This window comes from Vombatus ursinus, unplaced genomic scaffold (genome assembly GCF_900497805.2).
Source record: "Vombatus ursinus unplaced genomic scaffold, bare-nosed wombat genome assembly UNPS02014852.1, whole genome shotgun sequence".
NCBI classification, from domain to species: domain Eukaryota; kingdom Metazoa; phylum Chordata; class Mammalia; order Diprotodontia; family Vombatidae; genus Vombatus; species Vombatus ursinus.
This window is the reverse complement of record NW_020954630.1, coordinates 6,790,691-6,815,378: the sequence shown is the minus strand read 5'-3', so window position 1 is coordinate 6,815,378 and position 24,688 is coordinate 6,790,691. Positions and strand designations below refer to the sequence as shown.

Genomic DNA, 24,688 nt, shown 5'->3' with positions numbered 1-24,688 from the left:
TCCAAACAATTCCCTCCAGGTTCATAATAGGTTCGAGGTTAGACTCATCCTTCTCCTGCTGTTGGCTGCCTTCAACAAGTGGATGTAATAAATATAGGGCAGTGTCTTCCCCGGTGCAACTAACATCAAATAAAGATCTCCCAACCTATCAAACCCACAAAGCTGCCTTTATGTTGAGATCACTGCTCAGTTCACTACAGTCAGGAAGCAATACAAAGCAGAAAATGAAGCCAGAGACTTAGACTCATGCCTACCTGTTCATGTGGGACCAGTTTTCTTACTGCTGGGGTGGAGATGGACACCCAGCCCTGTCCCTCATCCCTCCTGAGAAACATCAGAGTTACATGATTCCATCTGGGGAGTCTAAGGGACAGAGAGAATGTGTGTGGGGAGAGAGAGAGACAGAGACGGGGAGAGAGAGAGACAGAGACAGAGAGAGACAGAGAGAGAGTTCCACAGTATCACTCCTTTTTAAAGGTCTACTCAGGGGCTCTTTGTGCTCAGTACCCAATAATGGAATTGATTTGCCACCTCAGCACTGAGCCTCACATATCCCCAGAGGCCCCAGAAGTTTCCAGGGAAGCTCTAGTGCATGCTTCCTGTAATGACCTATAGTATTATTATTACATATGTTCTATAGTATGCAGTCCATTAATAACTGAAGTTGTCTAGTATGAATTATAACTTTCTCTGGATGAATGGGTTTTTTTTTTCTCAGCAATGGCCAACATAATAAGATATCCATGTGAAAAAACTACGTTAAATTCGTGGTTACTACCGGACCCAACCCTTCTAAGATAATTAGTAGCAAGAAATTATACAACTCTAACAATGTGTAAGTGGTTTGGTCTTACTGACCAGTTCATGTGTATTAATCAGGTATTATTTGTGCATGTGTGTCAAAAATTTCTGGAACCCTGAGTCCCACAGTCAGAAAAGTTGAACTGCTAGATTCCCAATGTTCTAATGACATGAGACAACCTGTGGTAAGCATTAGAAGCATCTGTTAAATAGCTCTGTCATCAAATTGACTGTTTTATTCCTACTTGGCTAGTGATCCTTTGGGAAGGCAACTAGCATATAAATCATAAATCAAGAGGAAATATCATTATGGGAAAAGTCCCAGGAATAGACAAGAGACGGCATTTCCAGTTCCATAAAACTTTCTGCAGCTCATTTTTGACTTCAGTAGGCTAGAGTATGTGACATAAACTGATGAAGATGGATGGGACATCTCAAGAGGTTATGTCCACTTAATTGTACCCCAAAGAAGGAGCCTATGCTTTTCTTTTCAAAGGAAAATATATGAACTCTCAGAGAAAACCATAAAGAAGTTTCAGAAGAGTCAGCAACAGGCTGATAACTAACAAGAATAGTTTGGCAAAAAGCTGCCAGTTTTTCATCTTCCAAGTTATCTTCCACTACCAAGATAAAGGCCTCATCAATCTTAATGCCTCTTAAGAAATGCCTTCAAAGAATCCCTTTATAAAGACACTGTCAAAGAATTCTTTACAAGTTAATGATGTGCTTAAGGTGCTACTTAGAAGAATCAAAAATAGACAGAAACTTTCCCTAGCTCATGTTTATATAGACATAAATTTATATATGTTTGTAAAATATATTTCTTATAACAGCCCCAAGAGGAAGGGAATGCAAGTATTAATGTTCCATTTTTACAGATAAGGAAACCAAGTCTCAGAGAGCTGAAATGACTTCTTGAAGTCAAATCCTGACTTGGCTATATGTGTGACCTTGAACAAGTCACTTAATTTCTCTGGGCCTCAGTTTCTTCATTTGTAAAATGAGGCATAAAGGACCAGAGGACCTTTAAGGTCACTTTCAACTCTTTTTTAAATTTGGTTTGTTTATTTATTTTTTTGGTGAGGCAATTGGGGTTAAGTGACTTGACCAGAGTCACACAGCTAGTGAGTGTTACGTGTCTGAGGCCAGATTTGAGCTCAGGTCCTCCTGACTCCAGGGCCTCATGCTCTACCCACTGCACCACCTAGCTTGCCCCTCACTTTCAACTATGATTTTATGATCTTCTGATTCCAAGATCAACGGTCTTTCCCCTATACCATACTACCTTTATGGTTCTACCATATTGTCCTTGAAGAGCTGTGTGTCTACTCAAGCAGCTCAAGGATTGCTACTCTTGATAATGTAAGTCAATAAGCATCAAACCTCAAATAACTGGGAATTGTTTCTGCATTCCAACTATTGAAAGAAGGCAGATCTCAACAAAACAAGCTCATATCAAGGATTAGTCCCCCCAAAAAGAAAGAGACAACAAAGAAACAGCTTCCAGTGTATATCTTGGGGTCAGAGTCAGCCTAACCTCCTATATTTCCTAATCTCCATCCACACTTCCAGACGATGGACATTGATACACAAAATAGTGGAGTTTCTCAGAGCTCTCAATCATCACAGAAAAATACCCTCAAAACTTTGTCAATGCTCACCCCTTCCTTCTATTGGTTAGCTTCAATTGATCCTGTATATACTTTGCACATAGTTGTTTCCATGTCATCTCCCCCCTCCTTGAGAGCAGGGACTGGTGTTTTACTTTCTTTGAATCCCCAGAACTTATCCCAGGGCCTGGGACATAGTAGGTACATAATAAATTCTACCTGACAACTTCATTAGACTGTACATACTATATAAGAAAATAGAATGATATGTTTTAGAAAGATTTTTAACAGTGTTTGAAAGAAAAAAGTTTAAGCCTCTGTTAAGAGAACATGTAATTCATCAAGGGTTTTGCTTTCAGCTTTGTGACCTTGTGAAGGTCACTTGCAGTAATGAAACATTTGATCACTGACAGAAATGGAACCAGAATTTTTGTACACACTGCCAAGATAAGTGACTTGCCCTCATGTGTCAGAGGCAGGATTTGAACCCAAGTCAAGCTGCCACTCTGAAATCAGCTCTCTATCTACTATGTCACACTAGGTCTAACATCACAGGAGCAAATATTTAGATCTGGAAGAGACCTTAGAGGTGAGGTGATCCAATCTTCTTTTTCAGATAAGGAAACTGAGGTCCAGAGAGATTAAGTGATTTCCCTGTGGTCACATATGTATTAAGTTGTCAGGTCCTTTGATAGTAGACCTAGGGCTCTTTCTTCTTCTCCACAGGGAGCATGGGCCTCAATGAAACACTGAGGTAGGGTTTCCAGGGTATCGGGGGCCAGTATTAGAGCACTAGGTATCTAGAGGTGAGAATATATCAGTAGTTAAAAAAAGTGTGCTGAAAGGGGAGATGGGGAATGCAAAAGATGACCTAGATCTGCTTAGTTTTTGCCCATGATGTGCCCTGGCAACTTTAGTAGGGGATTCCCCCACTCTATACAAATTCATCTGTGTCATCTTTAGAAAGTCATGAAGTCAAATGTTCACGTCACATTTCTGATGCTTAACTCCCTTCTAAGTCAATTCCCCAGCATGGTCCTCAGCCGCAGAGAACTGGGTTAAATGGCCTTCAAGCTCCCATGTAGCTCTCTAACTATGATCCTGTATATATTTATTTACCGATTCGTTCATTCATTTATTATTTATGCTTATTTATTTTGGAGGCAGTAGGCTTGTCCAGGGCCATACAGCCAGTAAGTGTCTGAGGTAGTATTTGAACTCAGGTCCTCCTGACTCTAGAGCTGGTGCTCTATCTACTACATCACCTAGCTGCCCTGATCCTATGTTTATTGAAGAGAACCATTACATTAAATCCGTGATATAGCAAGCTCTCATTTATCCATGGGATTTGGGGAATGGAAAAAGGAGGAAAGGAAGAACAAGAGAGGGAAAGAAAATTTTTCAAAGATAAACTCCAAGCTTTATTTTAGCCAATAATGATAATAACTGAAATTGATTAGTTTTGACATCTAAAATTTGAGCCTCACAATGTTTCTGCAAGGTAGATGCTTTAGGCATTATTTCTCCCATTTTATCCATAAAGGAGTTGTTCCTTTGCTCTTTCCTAGACCTAATCACAGAAAAGGGACCAGATAATTGAGTGTTTAGTTAACTATAAAAATGTGGCAAGACCGGGTAATCCCCTTATGAGAAACGACTAAGTCTCTTGAGTGAATTCAGAAAAGAAGCAACTATGATAGGATGAAGAATGATGGGCCATGCCTCTAAGTGACTCTATTTCTCAGCTACCCACATAACCTTTAAAAGTCAGTTTACTGAGTGTTGGGGATTCAAAGGGGGATCCATCTCCTAATGGAGGAATAGAAGACACACATAGCTGAAAAAAGGAAAGCTATAAGAATCCATGTGAAGTGAAAGGATAGGAGGAGGCCCTGGCCACAAAGAAGGAGCCAGGCATCTTGGGCCAACTGGGCATAAAGTGCCTTGAGACAGAAGCTGTGTTACTGAAGCTTCCCCTCTTGCCAGCTAGGTGATGCTATGGATAGAATGCTGGGCTTGGAGTCACAAAGACCTGTGTTCACATCCAGCCTTAAGCAGTTATTAGCTGATCTGAGTTCAATTCCAGTCTTAGGCACTTACTAGCTGTGTGACCCTGGGCAAGTCACTTGCCCTCTGTTTATCTCAGTATAGTCATCTGTAAAGTGGGGATAATAATGGCGTCTACATTCCAGGACTGTGGTGAGAATCACATGAGATAACAATTGTAAAGTGAGTAAGCACTAAGTGTTAGTTATCGTCATCATCATCATCGTTATCATTAATGTGGGTCTGTAACCTCTCTGGACCTCAGCATTCTCCATTGTATGATAATCAGATTGGAGTGGTTTTCTTTATTTTCTTTTCTTTTTCCTGGGTCCAGGTTCCACTACAATAGTCCGTACATGACATCTGTGGTCAAGGTACCATATTCACATCCAAAATCTTGTAGCCCATTTTCCTTTGAAATGTTACATTGTGAAGGTTTGACTTTCAATTGAGACGGAAGCCTGAAGTTATTCTTAGCCCATACTAAAACTGCTACAGGAAAAGTAAACCTTCTCTAAACAAACATTCAGAAATTAAACATACCTCCTAAAAAAAGTTATCTGAAGAGTAATTTAACCCAAGGAGAAGGGACAAAATCTTTTGATAAACAAACAGAACTAATTCAACACAGGCCTATCACCCAAGAGAGAGATACAGGTGCCAAAGGGCATGTTTTTGCCATGGTCTGAGAAAGAAGCCTTGGGTAGAATTTTTTTAACAGATTGAATCCTTGAACAGAATTAAACAGACTTTAATAATTGATTTTTGCTTCACACCTAGATCCTGAATATTGTTTTTATAAATGATGAAAGAGTGAAAATGCTAAGGAAAAAAAAGGCCTATTCAAGGTTTTCCAACAGTGTTATGAAACAAAATCATAAATCATATAATTGTAGAATTATAGAGCTGGAAGGAATCATAGGGAACTTGTCTACCCTTTTCATTTTACCAATGAAAGCAATAAAATGAAATGAGGATAGGAGAGAGAATCAGGAGCCAAGTTCAAACCCAGGCAACTAACTAACTCAGTGACTTAACTAAGCAAGTCATTGCACCCTGTGGGCCTTATTTTCTTCATGTTTAAAACAAGAAGGTTGAATGTGATAAGAGAATCAGAATTTCAGAGCTGCAGGAGTCCTTTAGAGACAATCTAGTTCAACCACTTTTATTTTATAGATGAGAAAATTAAGATGCAACAAGGTGAACTGATTTGCCTGGGTTCATAAGATAATTAGTAAAAGATCCAGGACCAGAATTTAGGTCTCTGGATTCCCTCTTTCCACTATATCTTCTAAGTTAGTGGCTATACGGCGTATCACTTTGATTTGCATCGCATTTAATACTTTTCAAAGCATCTTAAAAATAAAAATATATTATCTCAATTCTTACAATCCTGATATTAGTATCAAGGCTAGTATTTTGTATGGGGACAGTAATAGCACCTACCTCCCCAGGTTGCTGTGAGGATTAAATGAGATAATATTTGTAAGCACTTAGCACAGTGCCTGGCACAGAGCAGGAGCTATATAAATGTAAGCTATGATTAATTATTATTATTACATTGAAAACTTGTCAAAAGTTGCCCATTTGGGCTTTGTACAAGCAGGGTAGGGTTGGGGGGACAGGGAAAAGGAGAAGTACTGATTTTTTAAAATTCCCATACATGGTAACATATTCTTTGGGAAGTGGTGGCACACTCGTTACTATTATTCCAATTTTAGAAATGAGGAAAGTGAGACACAAAGAATTTATGATTTGCCCAAGGTCACATTGTAAGAAGACAATCTAGGACCAAAATTCGGGCCTCCTGATTTTCAGTGTACTTCTCCTGATACCATGATTAGATGATGATCAGTCATTTTTCAGTTGTGTCTGACTCTTCATGACCCCATTTGGGGTCTTCTTGGCAAAGATACTAAAGTGGTTTGCCATTTCCTTTTGCAGCTGGTTTTACAGATGAGGCAACTAAGGCAAACAGGGTTACGTGACTTGCCCAGGATAACACAACTAGTATGAGTCTGAGACTGGATTTGAACTCAAGAAGATAAGTCTTCCTGACTCCAGACTTGGCACACTGTGCCACCTAGCTGCCCCAAAGATATCATATTATGAAGCAAAATGTTCTTTCTAGATTTATTTTTTTCATCTATTTATTTATTTTGCTTTTTGGTGAGGCAATTAGGGTTAAGTGACTTACCTAGGGTCACACATCTAGTAAGTATCAAATGTCTGAGGCCAGATATGAACTTGGGTCCTCCTGACTCCAAGGCTGGAGCTCTACCCACTGCACCACCTAGCTACCCCTAGGTTTATTTTTTAAAATGAGAATATTAATATACACATGGAGAAGTTCTCCTAAAATTATCACACACTTTCAATGCAGTAAACACTTAATAAGTACTGCAAGTGTGCCAAGGCCCTATGACTCCTCATAGGGGTTATACTTTTCGTTGGACTCTGATGTGAAATCCTGGATCTGTTCAATTCCTATATATTTGTAAAAATTGAAAAAATATTTTCACTGATTTATGATGAATCATGGTCACCAATGGCTTGAATGAATAAATCATTTATTAATCAATTACTATGTGTAAAACACTGTGCTAAGCATTAGGGACACAAATAGAAAAAAAGCAAGACAGAATGAATAAAGCAGATCATTTAATTTATCACAAACATGACTTGCCTTGATAACAGACATGTTAGTCAAAGTGTAATTCATGAATTTGGTCATTATTCTTCCTTGCTTCCATGGCTATTATTAATAGTTGGCTTCGACTTTAGCCATGATATATGGTATAGAGATTTAGAGATATGGATATCTATCTATATCTAAATCTGTCTGTATTTATAGATCTAGATCGACGTTTCCTGGACAGCCCCACTATCCAAAGGGGAAAATGTAGAACGTTAGTATTAAACGAGTCCTTCTGGCTTCTTAGAAAATCAAAGAAAATGGACACAAATCAAAGCATATGTCCTCCTTGCTTGGACTACCCAATGCATTTTCAAAAATCAAAATTAAGATTATGGCCCATATGTATTTATATTTATATAGCCCTAGACACATGACGAACTAACAAGAAATTAAGTCTGTTCTCTATATTGTGTATTCTATATGGCCAGTTCTCTGCTGCTGATTATCTCTGGGCCCAGTGAGCTCCTAATTTGGTAAAGGTTCCTGAACTAGAAAATCCTGAGTCGAGAGGAGATGAATACCTTATAATATCAACTCCCAGAGTAAGCTAGATTGGTCTCAGAGTAAGTTAGATTTGGGGGACCAAGGAAAATCTTTCCCTTTCCACCTTCCCTGTTACTGTAGAGAATAACACCATCCACATAGGAGTCATCCTGAACTCCTCACTATCTTTCACACACACACACACACACACACATACACCCATATCCAATCTGTTGCCAAGGCCTGTCAATTTTACCTTTGCAGCAACTCTCAGATATGCCCCCACTCTTTCCTCTGGCACCACCACTCCAGTTCAGGCTCTCATCACCTCACGCCAGTATTATTGCAATAGGCTGCTGGTGGGTTTGCCTGCTTCGAGTCTCTCCCCACTCCAATCCATTCTCCATTTAGACAATAAAGTGACAATAAAGGTCTGACTATGTCATCCCCCTCCCCCAACCTACTCAATAAACTGCAGTAGATCCCTATTGCCTCCAGGAACAAATACAAAATCTTGTTTGGATTCAGAGCCCTTCATAACCTCGCCTCTCCTACATTTCTGGTCCTCTCACCCCTTACTTCCCTCCACATACTCTGATCCAGTGACACTGGCCTCCTGGCTGTTCGATGAACAAGACCCTTCATTTCTCAGCTCCCAGCATTCTCTCCGGCTGTCACGCCATGCGCGGAATGCTCTCCCTCCTCCACTCTGCTTATTAGTTTCCCTGGCTTCCTTTAAGTCCCAACTAAAATCCCATCTTCTATAGGAAGCCTTTCCCAACTCTCTTAATTGTAGGGCCTTCCCTCTCTTGGTTATTTCCTATTTATCCTGTATCTAGCTCGTTTGTATATATTTGTTTGCATGCCGTCTCTCCCATTAGGTCGCAAGCTCCTTGAGGATGGGGGACTGGTTTTTGCTTCTTTTTGTATCCCCAGCTCTTAGCAAACTGTCAGTAAATGTTTATTTAATAAATGATTGACTTCAGCAATTAGGGAACGCGGGCCCAGAGAGATCATAGAATCACATGAGCACAGACTTCGAGCTGGACGGATCCTTAGAGCCCATAGGGTCCATCTCCTTCATCGTTCAGATGAAGAAACTTATTCACAGGAATGTTCCGTGACTTGCCCAAGGCCACGTGGCTGTGAAGTGACAGAGCTGGGATTGAACCCGAGGCGCTCCGCTGCCAAATCTGGCATTCTCTCCACAATGCTGAGCTGCTTTCTAGTCTCCATTTTCTTATTAACCAGTTGCATGATCTTAATGCCTATTCCTTCAACTTCTTCAGATAGAGAATATAGGTCTGAGGTTGAATCCTACCTCGGACACTAGCCCTGTCACTTCCCTCTTTCAATCTCAGTTTCCTTATCTGTAAAATGGGGATAAGGATAGAGGCTACTTCACAGGACTGCTGTGAGGATGAAATGAGAGAATTTAAGTTTTACAAACCTCAAAGTGGGCAGTACTGCCCCCTGGGGGGTGCTGGGTGCAATTGGGGGGCATTGAATAAAAAGAAAGGGATGGTGGAAGCATAAGGAAAGAAGAGAAGAAAAATTTGAAAAACCATTTGTACATGTTCCATCTGTTGTGTAACTGAGTTAAAGTCTCAGTGATTACATTATTTTCCAAATAACACACAAAATGCAAGCTATAACCAATCAATGGTCAAGTCCACCAACAGGTCTTAACAAGCAAGTGTTGGCAGGTGAGCATGTTGTGCATTGTCAGGAAGTACAGCATGCATTGGCAGGAATATATGCATGTAATGACTTGTTTACAATATGATACTATATAGTTACATGATGCAATATTACATCATCAAAATTTCAATGCAGGAAACCCCCCCAAATTTACAGTAAATTATTAAATTTAAGGTGTGTCATTTTAAAAAATTGTATATTTTTTTAAATGACAAAAATTAAAAAAAAAAAAGTTAAAGGATTAAAGAAAGTAGATTTCCAGGGAGGCACTGAGTAATTTTTTTTCCTAAAGGGGGCGGTAAGCCAAATAAGTTTGGGAACCTCTGTGCTGCATAAATGCTAGCTATTGCTATTACATAGGGATAATAAATATCTTCCCTATCGATTTAATAGGTGATCATTTGACACTTGAATGGAAAAATCTGACCTGGGCATGTTCTTAGCCTCCTGTTCTAGAACCCTACATTCTTAACCTGCCCAATTCTGTCACACAAAACTTAACTTTTATTGTTAAGGTGCATGAGGTGGAAAGAGAAGATAATGAAACCAATTTTTTAATGACAGTACCAGAATTCCACAGCTTGGTTACAAGCCACAAAAGAATCAATCTTTTCAAAAAGTGGGGGGAGGTATCACCCAGCTTGCTCAGCCATCTTATTCCAAATTTGACTCTAGAAGGCTTTTGGATCTTTGAAAAACAAAGACAAAAAGCACCTGCAAAGGCTGAAGGTTTGTCCTTACTGAAGATGTTCAAAGCAATGTACCATCAGCTCCCTTGGAACTAACTTGGGCCTTAGAAAGGATGAGAATGAGTGGAATGTCACCCCACTTCCTTTCTGGAGGCCCCTAAGTCCTCCTATTATCATTAAGTGATCTTGCCTTAAAAGACTTCCTTTGTTGTTAGTGTTCAATCATTTCAGTCATGTCTGGCCCTTTGTGACACCAATTGGGGTCTTCTTAGCAAAGATACTGGAGTGGTTTGCCATTTCCTTTTCCAACTCCTTTTATAGATGAGGAAACTGAAGCAAACAGGATTAAGTGACTTGACCAGGGTCACACAACTAATAAGTGTCTGTGGCTGGATTCAGACTTATGAAGATGATTCATTCTAACTCCAGGCCCAGTGCTCTATGCGCTGCAGTGCCACCTAGCAGCCCAAAGGACTACCTTGGCATAGTGAAATGGTTTCATTTCACTTCCTTTTTTTTTCTCTATCTAAAATAAAATGCAAACTTTACAAGGGAGGTAAAAAGACACTGGACTAGGAATGAGAAGCCCTGGGTTTGAGCCTTGGCTTTGTCATTTGCTGGCTGTGTGACCCTGGTGACCTAAAGAGTGGCCTTAACCTCGCTATCTCATTTTCTTCAACAGGAAAATAAGGCTAATCATATTTTCATTAATAATCACAATCCACAACTACATAACTCCTTAAAGGCTGCAAAACACTTGCCCTACAGCAATCCTGTAAAGGTAGAGAGTGCAAGTATTTCCCCCCCAATTTTTTGATGGGGAAACTGAGGCACACAGTAATGACTTGCACAGACTCACATAAATAGTAGTGACAGAGTTAAGACTTCAAGGTCTGACCACCTCCCAAGTTTGTTGTGTGGGTTAAATAAGATATACCCATTTTTAAATGTAAGGTGATATATATATACATACATATATATAAACATATCTTAAAGCCATATTTCAATATCAGGCAATGCATTATTATCTCATCTTTTTTTTCCAAGTACTGACACAAATACTCCTGAGGCTGTTTGTTCCTCTCATCACCACCCTACCTTGAGCCCCTGCCAAATTTAATGAGAACTTTTCTGGTTCCTTAGAGCTAAGCAATGAGAACTTTTCTGCTAAGCAGTATTTTACAGGTCATGTGCCAGTGAGTTCTAGTTAAGCATTAGAACAACTTCAAAATAAATGCCCCTTTGAGCTCTTTGGTTTGGGGGACTGAAAACTCCACTTATGGTTTTCTAGTAAGTGAAGAAGAGGGTTTATGGCTTAGTAAATAGAGTGCTGACTTCAAATGAGGAAGCCTCTTGGGCTCTGGTACTTACTAACTGGCAAGTCCCTTCACTTGTGTGGGCCTCAGTTTCCTCTGTGGTTGTGAGTTTCATATGGGATAATCTTATCAAGGGCTTTGCAGAAGTTCTCTTTGTGTCCTTCTATTTCAGCTTTAGTTAGTACCCTCTTAGGTGACCATTGATGGTGACGTCCAACATTGTGGAGGTCTATGCACAATAAGGATCTTAGACAGCAGAATGCTAACAAGGGTTCCTTCAGATGTGGCCCTAGTAACCTGGGGAGGTAGTGAATACTATGCAACTATGTCAGCAATCTTCCTTCTTTCTTTACCTTTCTTTATTTTTCCAAGCCAGAAACCTGAAGCCAACAATGAACTGTTTTCCTAGTGGTTCCTGGGAGAAAGACAGCAAGTTGTGGGATGGAGTGGTCCGAGGGCAGAGATGGTGTGTGATATTTGCACCTTGCTTAGCTGGTATTGAGACCAGACTGGAAAGGGGTACAACCTAGGGCGCCTGCCCCTCCACATTATTTCTCGTGAATAAAGAATGGGTAAGGTTGAGCAGAATGTCAGGAAACCTTTCATCCCTCCTCCTTTCAGCTGTCTCTAGCCTCACCCTCAAGCCATACAAAGTTTTCTGACTTGCTTGTCAGCTATGTGGCCAGCTGACTCACACACATAATGTGCATGTAGGTCTGACAGGACCTGGAGTGTGTGTGTGTGTATGATTCCACATCTGTGGTGATGGAACAACATTTTCTCATCTGATCTTCCAATGGACTAGTCCATCTTCTTCCCAACCCCCTAATGTTTTCACAGAGACTCTTCCTGGTTGCCATATGTACAGATGACAGTGCTGGGGAATGCCAGGGAAGTCTCCAAGAATGTAACTTTTCACTCTTTCTATTTGGGAAGGTGGTCTGCAAGGATGGTTGTCTCAGCATCATATTCTGATAACCACCAGTTAGTTCCTGGTCACTCCATGGACCAGAGGGTGGGGAAGATACACCAATTCTCTCTGAACCACAAATTGTGAAACATGCTCAAAGATGAAGCCATGCATACCATTTGTTTCCTGTTCTATTCAAACCAAATGAAAAAATAAAGCTGCACCCATCATTGACTAGCATATATCATAACTCTTACCAGGTGTGCCTAGGAGTGGCTAAATTTTTTATCTGACGTGGAAAAATGGAAGAGATTCTTTTAGTATTAACTATACTTCTAAGATCATTTGTAATATATATCTGTGCATATGTATAAATACATATGTGTACATGTGTAAATATGTGTGTATGTATGTATATTGTTAATTGAGGCCCACACCCTTTCTGGCCCTTTTTCCTTTATTGATTGCACAATGATTTTACTTTAAAAAAAAAAACTCACTGGTATTCTAATCTGGTGCTCTGGTGCATGTCAGGTATGGGCAAAAGCTCAAGAAGATTTCACGTAGGGGCAGTTAGGTGGCGCAGTAAATAGAGCACTGGCCCTGGAGTCAGGAGGACCTGAGTTCAAATCTAGCGTCAGACACTTGATACTTACTAGCTGTGTGACCCTGGGGAAGTCACTTAACCCCATTGCCTAGCCAAAAAAAAAAAAGTTTCATGTAAATGGACCCAAAGTCCAAGACAATAGTAGTTCTTAGACTGGGGATGAACAGTGTCTTTCCCAAGGATAGAACTGATTTATTTGATTTTACTTGAATTCTCTGTTATGCAACTACAGGTTTTGCTGTTTGTTTCTTTTTTAAACAAGACTAACTGAAGGTTTTTAAAAATACAAAACTCAATTTTGTAACTTATAACAGGGGACAGGTAATGTTCTTTTAAAAAAATTTTCTGGAAGCTGGCAGTTGTTAAATGTTCCCCATTTTCTAATAATCTCTAAAGTGATTTATAATAATCCGTTAGATTATTTTGCTCAATATACGGTTTGTCACTATTAAGCAAAGTAAGAGCTAAAGGATGACAAATATGACTGAGATTTAGTTATTAAATTTGCAGGGGGTGGGTGGCTAAATTTTCAAAAGTAATGTTGGTCTTGTTTTGGTAGTCTGAACAGCCCAGGCATGTACTGAACTAATTTATTGGTATCCCATTGCCACTCAGCAACAGAAGTGGGAAATGCTTAGGAAGCACTTGATTTGAGATGAATTTCTAGAAACGAATCATTGTACAGTTGCCCAAGTCCTATTGGGTTTGGGATGGGTGATATTTATAAACTTGACCTGATATTTGTGTTGAGTCACTTCACCAAAATCAGAAATCCTGCCCCAAAATTTCATTTGTGAAAAAAACTCATTTTCCTTCATCTATGATGAAAAGATGCAATTCTGCTCTATCTGGTACACTGTTTGGCTTTGCTCTCTAAACATATGCTGCCTAAAACCTCTTTTATTGATTAAGTCCAGATGGACTGCAATTTCTCTGTTCCCCAGTAAACTGAAATTTTACAAACCTTCATTATTCCTCATTGAAATTCACTCCTTTAGAAGATTTCTAATTATATTGCCTAATAAAACTAAACCTTAGATGCTATTTGCATATTATATGAAGAAATCTCATACAACAAACTCATAGCAGACTCAATTAACATAATAGCTAATTATATATCTCATCAGCCTTGTGAGAGTTTCAGAATTCATGTTTCTTCTGCTGTAGCCTAGAGCAAAGGAGGGCTTTGAATTTTTCCTTCTAAATATTGACTTCTAACTAATATCAGAAATGATTTCAATGTTTTTAAGGATGAAAAGCTAGTGTTTAAACTGCATGCAACATTTTCTTCAATGCAATTAAAATTTCTACATTGACTAACTCTTGGCAATAGTATCAGATCAGTTCTGTGTAGCCAAATAGTGCAAACAGCAGCCCATTATCCCAAAGATGAAAATGTGGAAGTCTAAAAATGAGTTGAAATCTATTTCAGCTTAGCAGATTGGGCCTGGAATAGACAGGTCTCCCACAATGACAGTTCCCACCTATTATTGTGCCCTGGAACATAATTGTATTCCTGGTGATGCTTGTGATAGCTATCAACCAAGAAATTTACTACAAGATTAACAGAGACATAGTAATGAACAAACATGGGAAGCATCCTGTAATTGCCTGTTATTAAAGTGTTGTCATAGTGGTCTGTAATAAATTCACTGGTTGTAGTTTTCTGCAGGCTAAAAGTATAGATGAAAGTTGACAAGACTTCTCTCAATTGTAAAGTTGGGATCAAGGGATGCTTCTCATTTTGATTACCACTTGACCTGGACAGGCTCAGCAGAATGACTGTAAATAGATATAAAATTATATTTTTTAAACCACAAATTATATTTTACATACATGAACACTAAGCAAGAGTTGGAGATTTCACTTGAAAAGTTAGAATACTTAAGATTAAGGTTCATCTTGGGTATACTATGATTGCAATGAATGTTAGACCAGAGCCCAATTTTGGATTTAGATCATGTAATACATAGGTGCCTACATAAAAGCAACAGCAGATAAGAAAATGTTGTGCTGGGTAAAATGGCTTTCTCCCATTACAATGATGGCTGCCTTCTTCATTCATATTTTAATTAGGTTAGTGTCTCAGAGAAGGTCTTTTAAGGGTGGAGGCCCACGTCCCCCGTAACATTACAATAGGAGTTGCTTTATTGACAAGTACTATTCAAAATCTTCACAGTATAGAAAGAAAGACTTAGTCTTATTCCACTTGTCCAATACTTATTACTCTCTTAGTATCAAAACACTTTTCAATAAAAAAAAAAGAGGCTCAATTATTCAGTGAATATTGTTTAAATTTACTCAGGACAGTTCAGGAAAATACAATTCTTTGAACTCCATCATAAAAGTTCCCCTAAGTATATCTCCTCAGGGCTGAAAGACATGGACTATGGGCGTCATTACCTATATTTCCAAACTCGATGCTATTGACAATATGAAGTGAAATTATTTATGCAATTGATCAAACCAAAGGAAGTTATCTGGTGTTTTTTTTTTTCTTTCTTAGTTTCATTGAACAGTGAATAATTATGTAACTTCTCTTAAGGAAAAATTGGGCAGGAAGACCTTTGTGAATCATTTCTATGACGTTCTGTTGCACCAGCTGAATACACGGACAGTTTGCTGCTTTAAGAATTCTCCCATTAAGCTACAGTTAATATATCATAGTGGAACCTGTTAAAGATAATGTATTTTTTAAAAAAAGCCGTGAAATATCCTATTTTATTTAAAGATCCAGGTATCATGTTTGAAAACTAAGGAAAATGGATAAGTTATATGGGGGGTGAGGGGAGGTGTCCTTTGATAAATAATTGTGCACATACAGCAGATAAACAGAACTCTTTTAAAAACAAATTAGACTGACTTCCATGTATACTGTTGGAATGTGTGCTTTTCCACAAATTTTTAAAACCTTCCAGGTTCATCAGTTTAATAACCAAATAGGTATTTAAGTTAGTTTGTTTGGGAGGGGGAAATACTACTTCTGTTCAGCAAAAAAAATGTTTATAGTGGTTAGCAATGTTCTACTCTGATTTGATGTCTAAGTTTCTAGGAGATCTCTTTCAAAAGTCTTATACTTGTCTGCCATGTGATGTCATCCTATATATTTTCCCAAAGTTACTGCGTTGGCTTCTCTGATTGGATGTGAGGAGGAGAGGGGGAGAAAAGAGGGAGAGGAAGACAGAGGAGAAAAAAGGGGGGGTGGAGAGAGAGAAGGCGTGAGATTTTTTGAAAAGCATTTGGATTTAAAAAGGGATGGGATCTGCCTTCAGAACTTAAAAATAAAATACTGTCTTGCTGACAACCAGACAGTGAATGCTTAAGTATACTTAAAATATATCCACCAGGAAAATCCTTCTGTTGATGGGCTCCCTTTGTCAGCTAATTCAACTATTCAGCTCTGCATTTATAGCTTCTTCCTAATGATAAACATACCATGTTTTGATCCTTAGCTATTGTAATATGATTATTTAAACTATATTTCTACTTTGCCTATAAATTCTATTTTATTTGTAAATTTATGCATAATTTTTATCTTAATATGTTTTGTGCATAATAGGCCCTTAATATACCATTTATTGATGCCAAAGTGAAATTAACATACATAACATTTTACCTGTTGTGTGTACATTTTTTCCCCAAAGATAAAACTAAAGCATCCCTCGTGGTTGGAGTATCTATTTTAAAACCACTTACTTTAACTACTTGTATTATACACTGGTACTTATTTTCTTCACCCCAAACAATTCACATGAGTTTTTAGAATGTTTAATATTCCAGAGAATAAACCAAGTTTTCTGACAGATTCTTATTTTTAAAACTAAATATCAACAAGATTTAATGCATAAACCCACAATATGCTTCTAAACCAAAAAACCAAACCTCATGCTCCAAAACTTGAGGGAACTGCAAGTTCTCCGTATATGTGCTCGAAGAATGTAAGGGGAACAGAGGATAGTTCATCAGCAATGTTTGGCTTTTTGCATTCTTTTCCCGAGTTTCACTTTTTATTTTTAAAGGGTAGATTCCATATTGAGAATGGAGTTGGATGGGGGTTAGAGTGTGAATCATAATAGAATCTAGTTTTTAAAAAACACACACACACAAGCACACCACAAACAAAAACTTGGCTTCAATTTTAATTCTTGAGCTTTTATTTATCTGGTTTGTGGCCAGATGGTGGTGAAGCAAGGAAACCTTTGTGTAAATGGGGAGCACATGTGAAAGTGCTTCTGTAATGTAATCATTGAGACCGGAAGGGTTCATACTGTGTCTGAAAAGAGACAATAGAGACTGGATATATCAACATTGCAGAAATCGAGTTCATTTGTGATTCAGCCCCTTTCACTATGGTTGTCATGAAAACTTCCTACTTTGATCAGCAGAGGGTGGAGAGAGGAAAAAAAAAGTCTTCTAAAGGCCGAAGGATGTGGCACTGTTGTTTACTGTGCACTTGGCTTCAGTTCACGCCCCCTTCCGGAAGGAGCAACAGGGACCAGAGCATCGTGCACCTTGACCTGTCTAGACTGGAGAGAAGTTTTTTTGTCCCGGTTACCAAGGGCGAGGGGTGCTCTTTGACCCTTAGAGCACTAGCTGTTGAGACCCTCACTAAGTATGTAGGTAGTGTCTAAATGTTTCTACTGAATTCTTGCTGAATTCTGAAGGGAAAGGAACGGACAAAGAGATGGACCAGCTGTTCTAAAATAAAGCTGAAATAGTAGAACCTTGGAGAAGTTAAATTGCGTAAGCCATTATTTTTCTTTTCTTTCTCCCCCTCCCTCCCCAACCGCAACCCCAACCCCTCTTGCAAAACCTCCTGGGAAGGATTAAACAGCTGCATCAGAACTGATGAACAGCTAGCTAGCTGCAAGGCAGGACCGAGGGAGAGCTCAGACTATAGGTCTTCTTAGAGTTCTTCTTGGAACTCTGCTTAAGCTAAAACAGCAAAGAATTTGTAACAAGAAAACTCTTGTCATCATAGAGAAACAAAATATCAGTTAGAATTTGTGGGCTTAGTTTTGTAATCTTCTCGTTGTGTGCTATGTACATATAATATACATAAATAGGTATGAATATACATATAAATATATATAATGTTTTTTAAATTGAATGTAGAGAATTCTGTGAGATTTCAAATGTGTGCAGGGTTTTTTTTTTCTTTTTTTTTAAGCAAAATGCGTAAGCAAGAGCTAACCTTGTAAATTATGTATGTAATTTTTGTGAGTAGTTAAGTAGACTTAGAGATTAATGCATGGTTGTGTGCGGAGTTTATGTATGTCAGTTTCCTCATGCAATCTGACTTCCAAAGGTCTCTTGAGTAATATTAAAATTAAGAAATCCTTCCCCCGCCTTTTTTTTAAATGATAGATTCCCTTAGCCCAGTCAGAGGCATTCTTAACAGAAGTTTTGGAGACCGTATGTGAGAGAATGAATGACTACAAACTTGAAGACAATTCAGAAAACGGTGAAAGGAAGTTCAAGAGATTTGCTCCAAGGAAAGGGGACAAAATATACAAAGAATTTAAACGATTCTATTTTTATTCGGATGCTTACAGACCTTTGAAATTTGCGGTAAGCGATCCTCTTAAAAGTCCAGATTGGGCTTTCCATGGAAATAGTGCTGGTTCATGCTTTTTACTGATGAATCTCAAGACACTTCGCAGCGTGGTAGGGTAGTGAGCTTCTAATAGCACTGAGCAGAAATGCCAGAGATTGAGCCACTCATTGACTTAATTTGTCATTCTACTGCCTTTTCAAAGTAATATAGTAATTCAATTTGAAGCATGCTTTATGAGAAACCCAAGGGGAATTTCAGGTCGTATGCTAACTAAAAGTATTATTCACAAATTAAGTAGTTTGGACTTTGCTTTCCCCAAAACTGAAAGTACTCAAAATTGTTTGATTCATTTGGAGGAATGATTCCAGGCACTGGTTGTTGCCAAGACAGTCTCCTTACATGTTTTCACATAAGAAATCAGGGCCTATTCTTTCTCAGTTAAAATCGAAATTAATACTAATGTCATTTTCAAATATTTCTAGCCAAATTATGAGTGGAGGAGTATGGGGTGTCATTAATTTTACCGAAGGCCTTTCAGAATGAAGAGAAATTTCTACTGAATTAATTCAAATATTCTGGCATAGAATTCAGTTAAACAAAGGTCTAAGTACTATAGTTGGCTGTATGCCAATTTCTTCTTCCAATAATGTTTATTTTATGAGAATGCCACCCTTTCTGGTTTGCAAAAATGTGCCTTGCAAAATATGTATTAATATGTTTCTCTGGCCTTAACACTGTTGAAACAAAGTGATGGAGAAGTCAAGACTGAAATGTTTATTTGGTTCTCTCATTGGCAAAATTCTCAGATTTGCTGAAACCCTGAAATGAAGGCCTTACGGGTACCCTTGACTTAATTTTAATTAAAAAGTAAAGGTAATACTTCAGTGCTAAAAGTACTCTGGGAATATGAATAGAAATGAATGGTTTTATGTTTTACCTTATAAAATAAACTTATTTATAATTAGTTTTTAAATCATTTCCCCAAAATGCCATTATTTCTTGGTTTTTCGAACAGTAAAAAGGAAATTTTGAGTAAGATTATAGCAAACTTTAGTGAAGCACATTCCTGGTTCCTGGAAGTGGAGACCAAAAGAAAAAAAATGTGCTTCTGGACTTCAGAGATATGCTGCAGTTAGACTGCAGGCTAGTCAAATACATGAAGCAAGTGTGAGCCCCATCTCTCCCTGTTATGAAATGTCAGGCTTCTCCCCACTTCCCCAGTGGCAAATTTACAGTTAGTTTTTTTAAAAAACAGGGTGGAAAGAAACTTCCATAAGTAACTATCAAGCAGGGTATTCACAGTGAAATTGACGATGTGTTTGTTTGGATTGGTAAGGGATTATAATTGTCTTCACATTATAGAAAACCACAAAGTGGATTACTATGTTAAATTTGAAGAAGCATTTTGACCAAAAAGCTACTTTTTTAAAGCATGGTGAGTTTTATAAAGAAAAATTATAATTATAAATGGCTAGTTTCAGCTCCCTTAATGAGCTATCAATTTAAAGATGAGAAACAAAATTAAATAATAAGAAATAAACTCCCTTCCCTCTCTCTCTCCAAACCCTATAGTTATACCATCATAGGAATGTGTAATTAACATTCTTGAAAGTGTGCTAACCCAATTGATCTACTAGACAGAAAAGGGTAGCACCAAAAAAAGGAGAGGAAGAAGAGTATCCTGATAATATGGGTTTATAGCCTTGTCTAATGAAAATTTTACCAAGTCTTTTCTAACAAGGAGCTTTGTATGTATGTGTGTGTATACATATATGTATATAATGTGTGTACACGTGTTTTTATTATATTTTTACAGTGTGAAACTATAATAGAAAAATATGAAGATGAAATATTCTCACTTGTCGCCCAGGAGGCAAACCATCTAGCTGACAAGTTGTGCAGTGAAAAATCAGGTACTGTGTCTGATGTAACATGCTTTCTTTCTCTCTCTCTCTCTCTCTCTCTCTCTCTCTCTCTCTCTCTCTCTCTCACCATTTCAGGTTGTTGTTGTTTTCTTCAAACTTAGTCTACTACTTTGGTGCAACTTTTTGATTTTGGACCTCTTTTGTAATTAAATCAGGAATGCCACCATGTGAATTTAAAAAAAAACAAACAAAACAAAACCCAAACCCACGAAGGCTGTTAAGGTATCTCAACATGGTTGCTTATTTCACTTATTTTTTAGCCACATATTTGTTTTCACCAGGATCTTAACACTCAAAATATCACCTAGCACCTTCTCTTTTAGTGTTAGCCAAAAATCTCAGGCATGATTTTTTCCCCCTTTCTTTTTAGAAACTGGTTTCCATTCAGGAAAAGAGAATCTCTCTGTGCTTGTCTCCCAGTTGTCGAAGATTTATGACGTTAGTGCTAGCCAGTTGCTGCATCAGTAATGAGATGTAACCCAAAACTATTAAGAACTTTGAAAGTTTTTTGTTGTTGTTTATTTGCCAGTGAGAGCCTTTTTGTGTGTGTGTCTTTTTTTTATTTTAAGGAAATCTGCTTCAAAACATTTTTGCTTGAACAAAAAAAAGTTCCTGAAACACATACCTGAAACAGTTCTTGAAACATATATTAATCTGAAAGCAGAAAAAAATCCCAAATATCTAATTTGCTATATAGAAAGTTGATACCCATATCTGTTCTATGGATTTTATAATATGTAAATTGTGTATATATATATATATATATATATATGTAAAATGACAGTACATAATTTTTATTCCTTTCTATACTTTAATAAGAATAGAGTCTAACTTGGACCTTCTTTTTTTGGAAAGTTTTTTTTTATTAATTACAATGATAGAATATGCACAAAGCCATTAATGATTTTAAATCAATGGCTGCAATAGTAGTATGCCCCACTGGAAGTTCAAAATACCATTTAACAGATTGTTCATGCTAAAATCTGATGAACCTGAAGCAAAAGAGCTAAAAAGTTGTAAACAGATGGTTCATTTATATAACTTTCCTCCAATATTGGTTACAAATATCTGTCTACTAAAGCATAAAACCTTATGATCTAAAATTACAGTAAAATAGACTAGAAGTCTCAACTTGGTGGATATTTCAGGATTTCCCTCCCCTCCCCCCATGCAAATAGCTTGGTTGTTTTCTTTTAGAATCCAGTTGGGAGTGGGGGTTGAGGGGAGGGGAGTGATGAAGCCAGAACTATTTGGCAATTTGGAATTTTTGTGACTACTTTGAGATAAGTTATGTAGTGACAGCAGAAATTAGCATCAATAACTTTGTGCCACAATCTTTGCTAATGATGGATGGCTTTTTTTTTTTTAAAGAAAAGTTTTCCAAAGAGTTCAAAGACCTACTTATCCAGGAATGAACAAAATATTCATGAATGATCTGTGGCACACTTGTTTGCCTGTATTCTTCTGCTTATTACAGTATTTGTATTTTACATAACTTCATAATATAAATATTCTGCTATATCTACACCTTATCTCATGATATAGAAGGGATTGGGAAAGTTTCATGAAATGCTTAGAGTGACCATCTAACAAGAAGGAATGGAGGAGAAAGTACCTCTTTGAAGTTACTTTTGTTGGGTTTAAAAATGTTTCATCTTTTCCCTTTCACATCATGTATGTACACATATGTGTAAATATATATAGTCATAGATACAACTGAAAGAATTAAATGCAACTAAGAAAGTAACATTTTGATCAGTAAACTTCTGAAATCATTGCTATTTTAGAAGATTCAAATAAAAGGTATTCAGATAGACTATCCTTAATAGCATTTGATAAATAGTTAAGTTTACTCCAATCAGCATTTGCCGTGCCAAACATAGCTATGACTATGTAGAAGTATGAGTGCTAGTAAAGACACTGAAAGTTAACCAATCAAAATGCAAGATAGCATACTAGTGCTATACCTGCCAATATGCTTCTGGGTTTTTCTAGGTATGTTTCTGTATGAATATGAGTCATCTTGATAAAAATAAAGGCAGAATAAATTATAAATTACACCTACGTAGAGATCATAATGCTCAAATAAAAGCCCCTCCACCTTTTAAAGTGATTGAAGGTTAATCATCTATGGTGTGCTGTCAGTGATATTTTTTAAAATCCAAAAATTATTTTTTGGGGGAAGAAGGGTGAATACCTAAAAAGCATAATAAAAACAAAACACAACAATGATGGGCATAGCAGAAAATAATAGCTAATAGACTGTCTTCAGCATTTCTGACTGATTTCAAAAATGGTCCTAGAACATAGGAAAGGTGTCCTCCTTTGAAAAAATCTAACTGCATTCAAATTATTACTTAAAGATCTATACACCTTAATTTATCTGATAGATAATACTATTATAGCAATACTCTATTTTTTACAAATACATCCCATCAACTTCTTTTGTCATTATTGTATATTCTTAATGGTACAGTTTCCAAATTATGGCTATTTTCCAAATAGGTCATTATGTAAACATGTGTTTCCACATGCACAAAGGCATACTTTTATGTGTATGAAACTGAATCAATCATCAAATATCTACTTTGAACACCTACTATGTGTTTAGAGCACTGTCCTAGGAGCTATTAAAATGTACATCTGTTAGTCTTTTGAAGATTAATTATAGAAACAAAAGAATGCTATTTTTAAAAAAATTTTACATTAAAATTGATAAAGTAGTGACTTTGCATATCTGTAGATTTTGAATTTTGACCTTCATATAGAAGAGTCTTGGGAAAGTGTCTCATTTCACCTGACTTTTGATAAACATAAACACCTGTCAGCAAAGATAAGGCTCATATGAAGCTATTACAATTATATCTCCTATTAATAAGGAGAAAAGAGGAAATGAACCTTATGTCAACTTTGGGTCAGGAGTAGCATTTCTAGGAGGTGTATATAATAATTTTGCCATTGTTTTCAAATGTTGTTAAGGGCTTGTGCTTAGATCTGAATTTGTTGTTGCTATCCTTCCAATCAACAGGAAAAGATATTCAATACAATTTGATCTTGGGCATGAGATAGAAGATCAGGGGGTTGTTTCTCATTAGACAAATTTTTCCTAGTTAAAGCTGAAGAATGAACTTACTGAGTTTGCTTCACAAAATTATTGGGTGGGCACAAAACCCTATGCTCTTTGAATAGATATTTTGCGGGTCAGAAGTCAATAATTTGCAGGGTAGGTAACCCTAAAACATAGTCAAGGTGAAAGATTCTCCTAATAATTTCTGATTGATCTAAAAAGGATAAAAAGTTATCATTTAAAGCAGGCTGAGGTAGGAAACAAACCCTAGTTCATAAATCTGAAAGGCTTATGTACACTGAGTTGTCAGTATACATTGTAAATATACATGTATGTATGTATGTATATATATATATTTATATATATACATATATATAAAACACTCTTAAAACATATACTTCTAATAATTTATCCTATATCTTTAAAACCTCAAGTATAAAAGAATTAAAAACACCATCACTTTCCCCCCAAAAAAGGCTAAATGACCAGGTAGATTTTTTTTTCATTAATCAATTGAAAAGACAGAACACAGAATGCATATTCCAAGATGTATATTAAAGTATTTAAATAAAAATACACTTTGGTATTCACTCCCTTCAACCTCCAACTGGTTTTGCCTTTAATATCTAGCATAGGAAAGAACTCACTTCAGCATGCAAAGGCTGGGTTTAAACTATTTAAACCTAAAACACAGACCTAGAATTGTTGGTCAGGAACAGTCTAAACATCATTGGCACCAACAGAGTTGAAATGAAGAATGGATGTGGTACCTAGGTGTCCATCCCATCTTGATCACTGCTTCTTTGATGAAATGATAAACATGGTACCTTTTAGTGTGGCAAGTGGTAAACCTATGTCAGGGAAGATTTTGCTTAACCGTGCTTCCAAAATTATGTCTAGCTAACTGAACTTGACAGTAATGTAATTTAACTTTTCTTTTTCCAGATATTTGTGATGCTTCTCCTACTAGTCACACTGAGCTTTAAGATGACCGAGCTACTAGTTATAAAGAGAGTAAGGTGATAATCTTTCCCCTCCCCCAAAAGTCAATGCCTATGTCTCTGTCCTTCATGCCTTTCATCACCACGATCAGTACTCATGCCTCTGCCTTAAGTGTGTGCTAAGTTCTTTGATGGTTAAAATTGAGCAAAAAGATTTTAAATGAAAAACATAGTGATGGACTCATTCCTCTGAATAGTTTCTGAAGGTAAAGTTATAGAGTCCATCCATGTCAATTCTCTTGCTTTTGATAATGTGAGACTTGGTAGAAAAATACAG

At 37.3% G+C, this 24,688-nt stretch overlaps 1 protein-coding gene across 1 annotated transcript in view; it reads left to right on the top strand.

Moving 5' to 3' along the window:
* The window catches only part of CNPY1 (canopy FGF signaling regulator 1), a 49,729-nt gene extending 25,295 nt beyond the window's left edge, over positions 1-24,434 (top strand). The window contains exons 3-5 of the mRNA XM_027840969.1: positions 18,229-18,432; positions 20,235-20,331; positions 24,356-24,434. Coding sequence (XP_027696770.1) covers positions 18,229-18,432; positions 20,235-20,331; positions 24,356-24,396 — 342 coding nt within the window. The 3' untranslated portion in view covers positions 24,397-24,434. The remainder of the gene's footprint in view (positions 1-18,228; positions 18,433-20,234; positions 20,332-24,355) is intronic.
* The last annotated feature ends 254 nt before the right edge of the window (positions 24,435-24,688 follow it).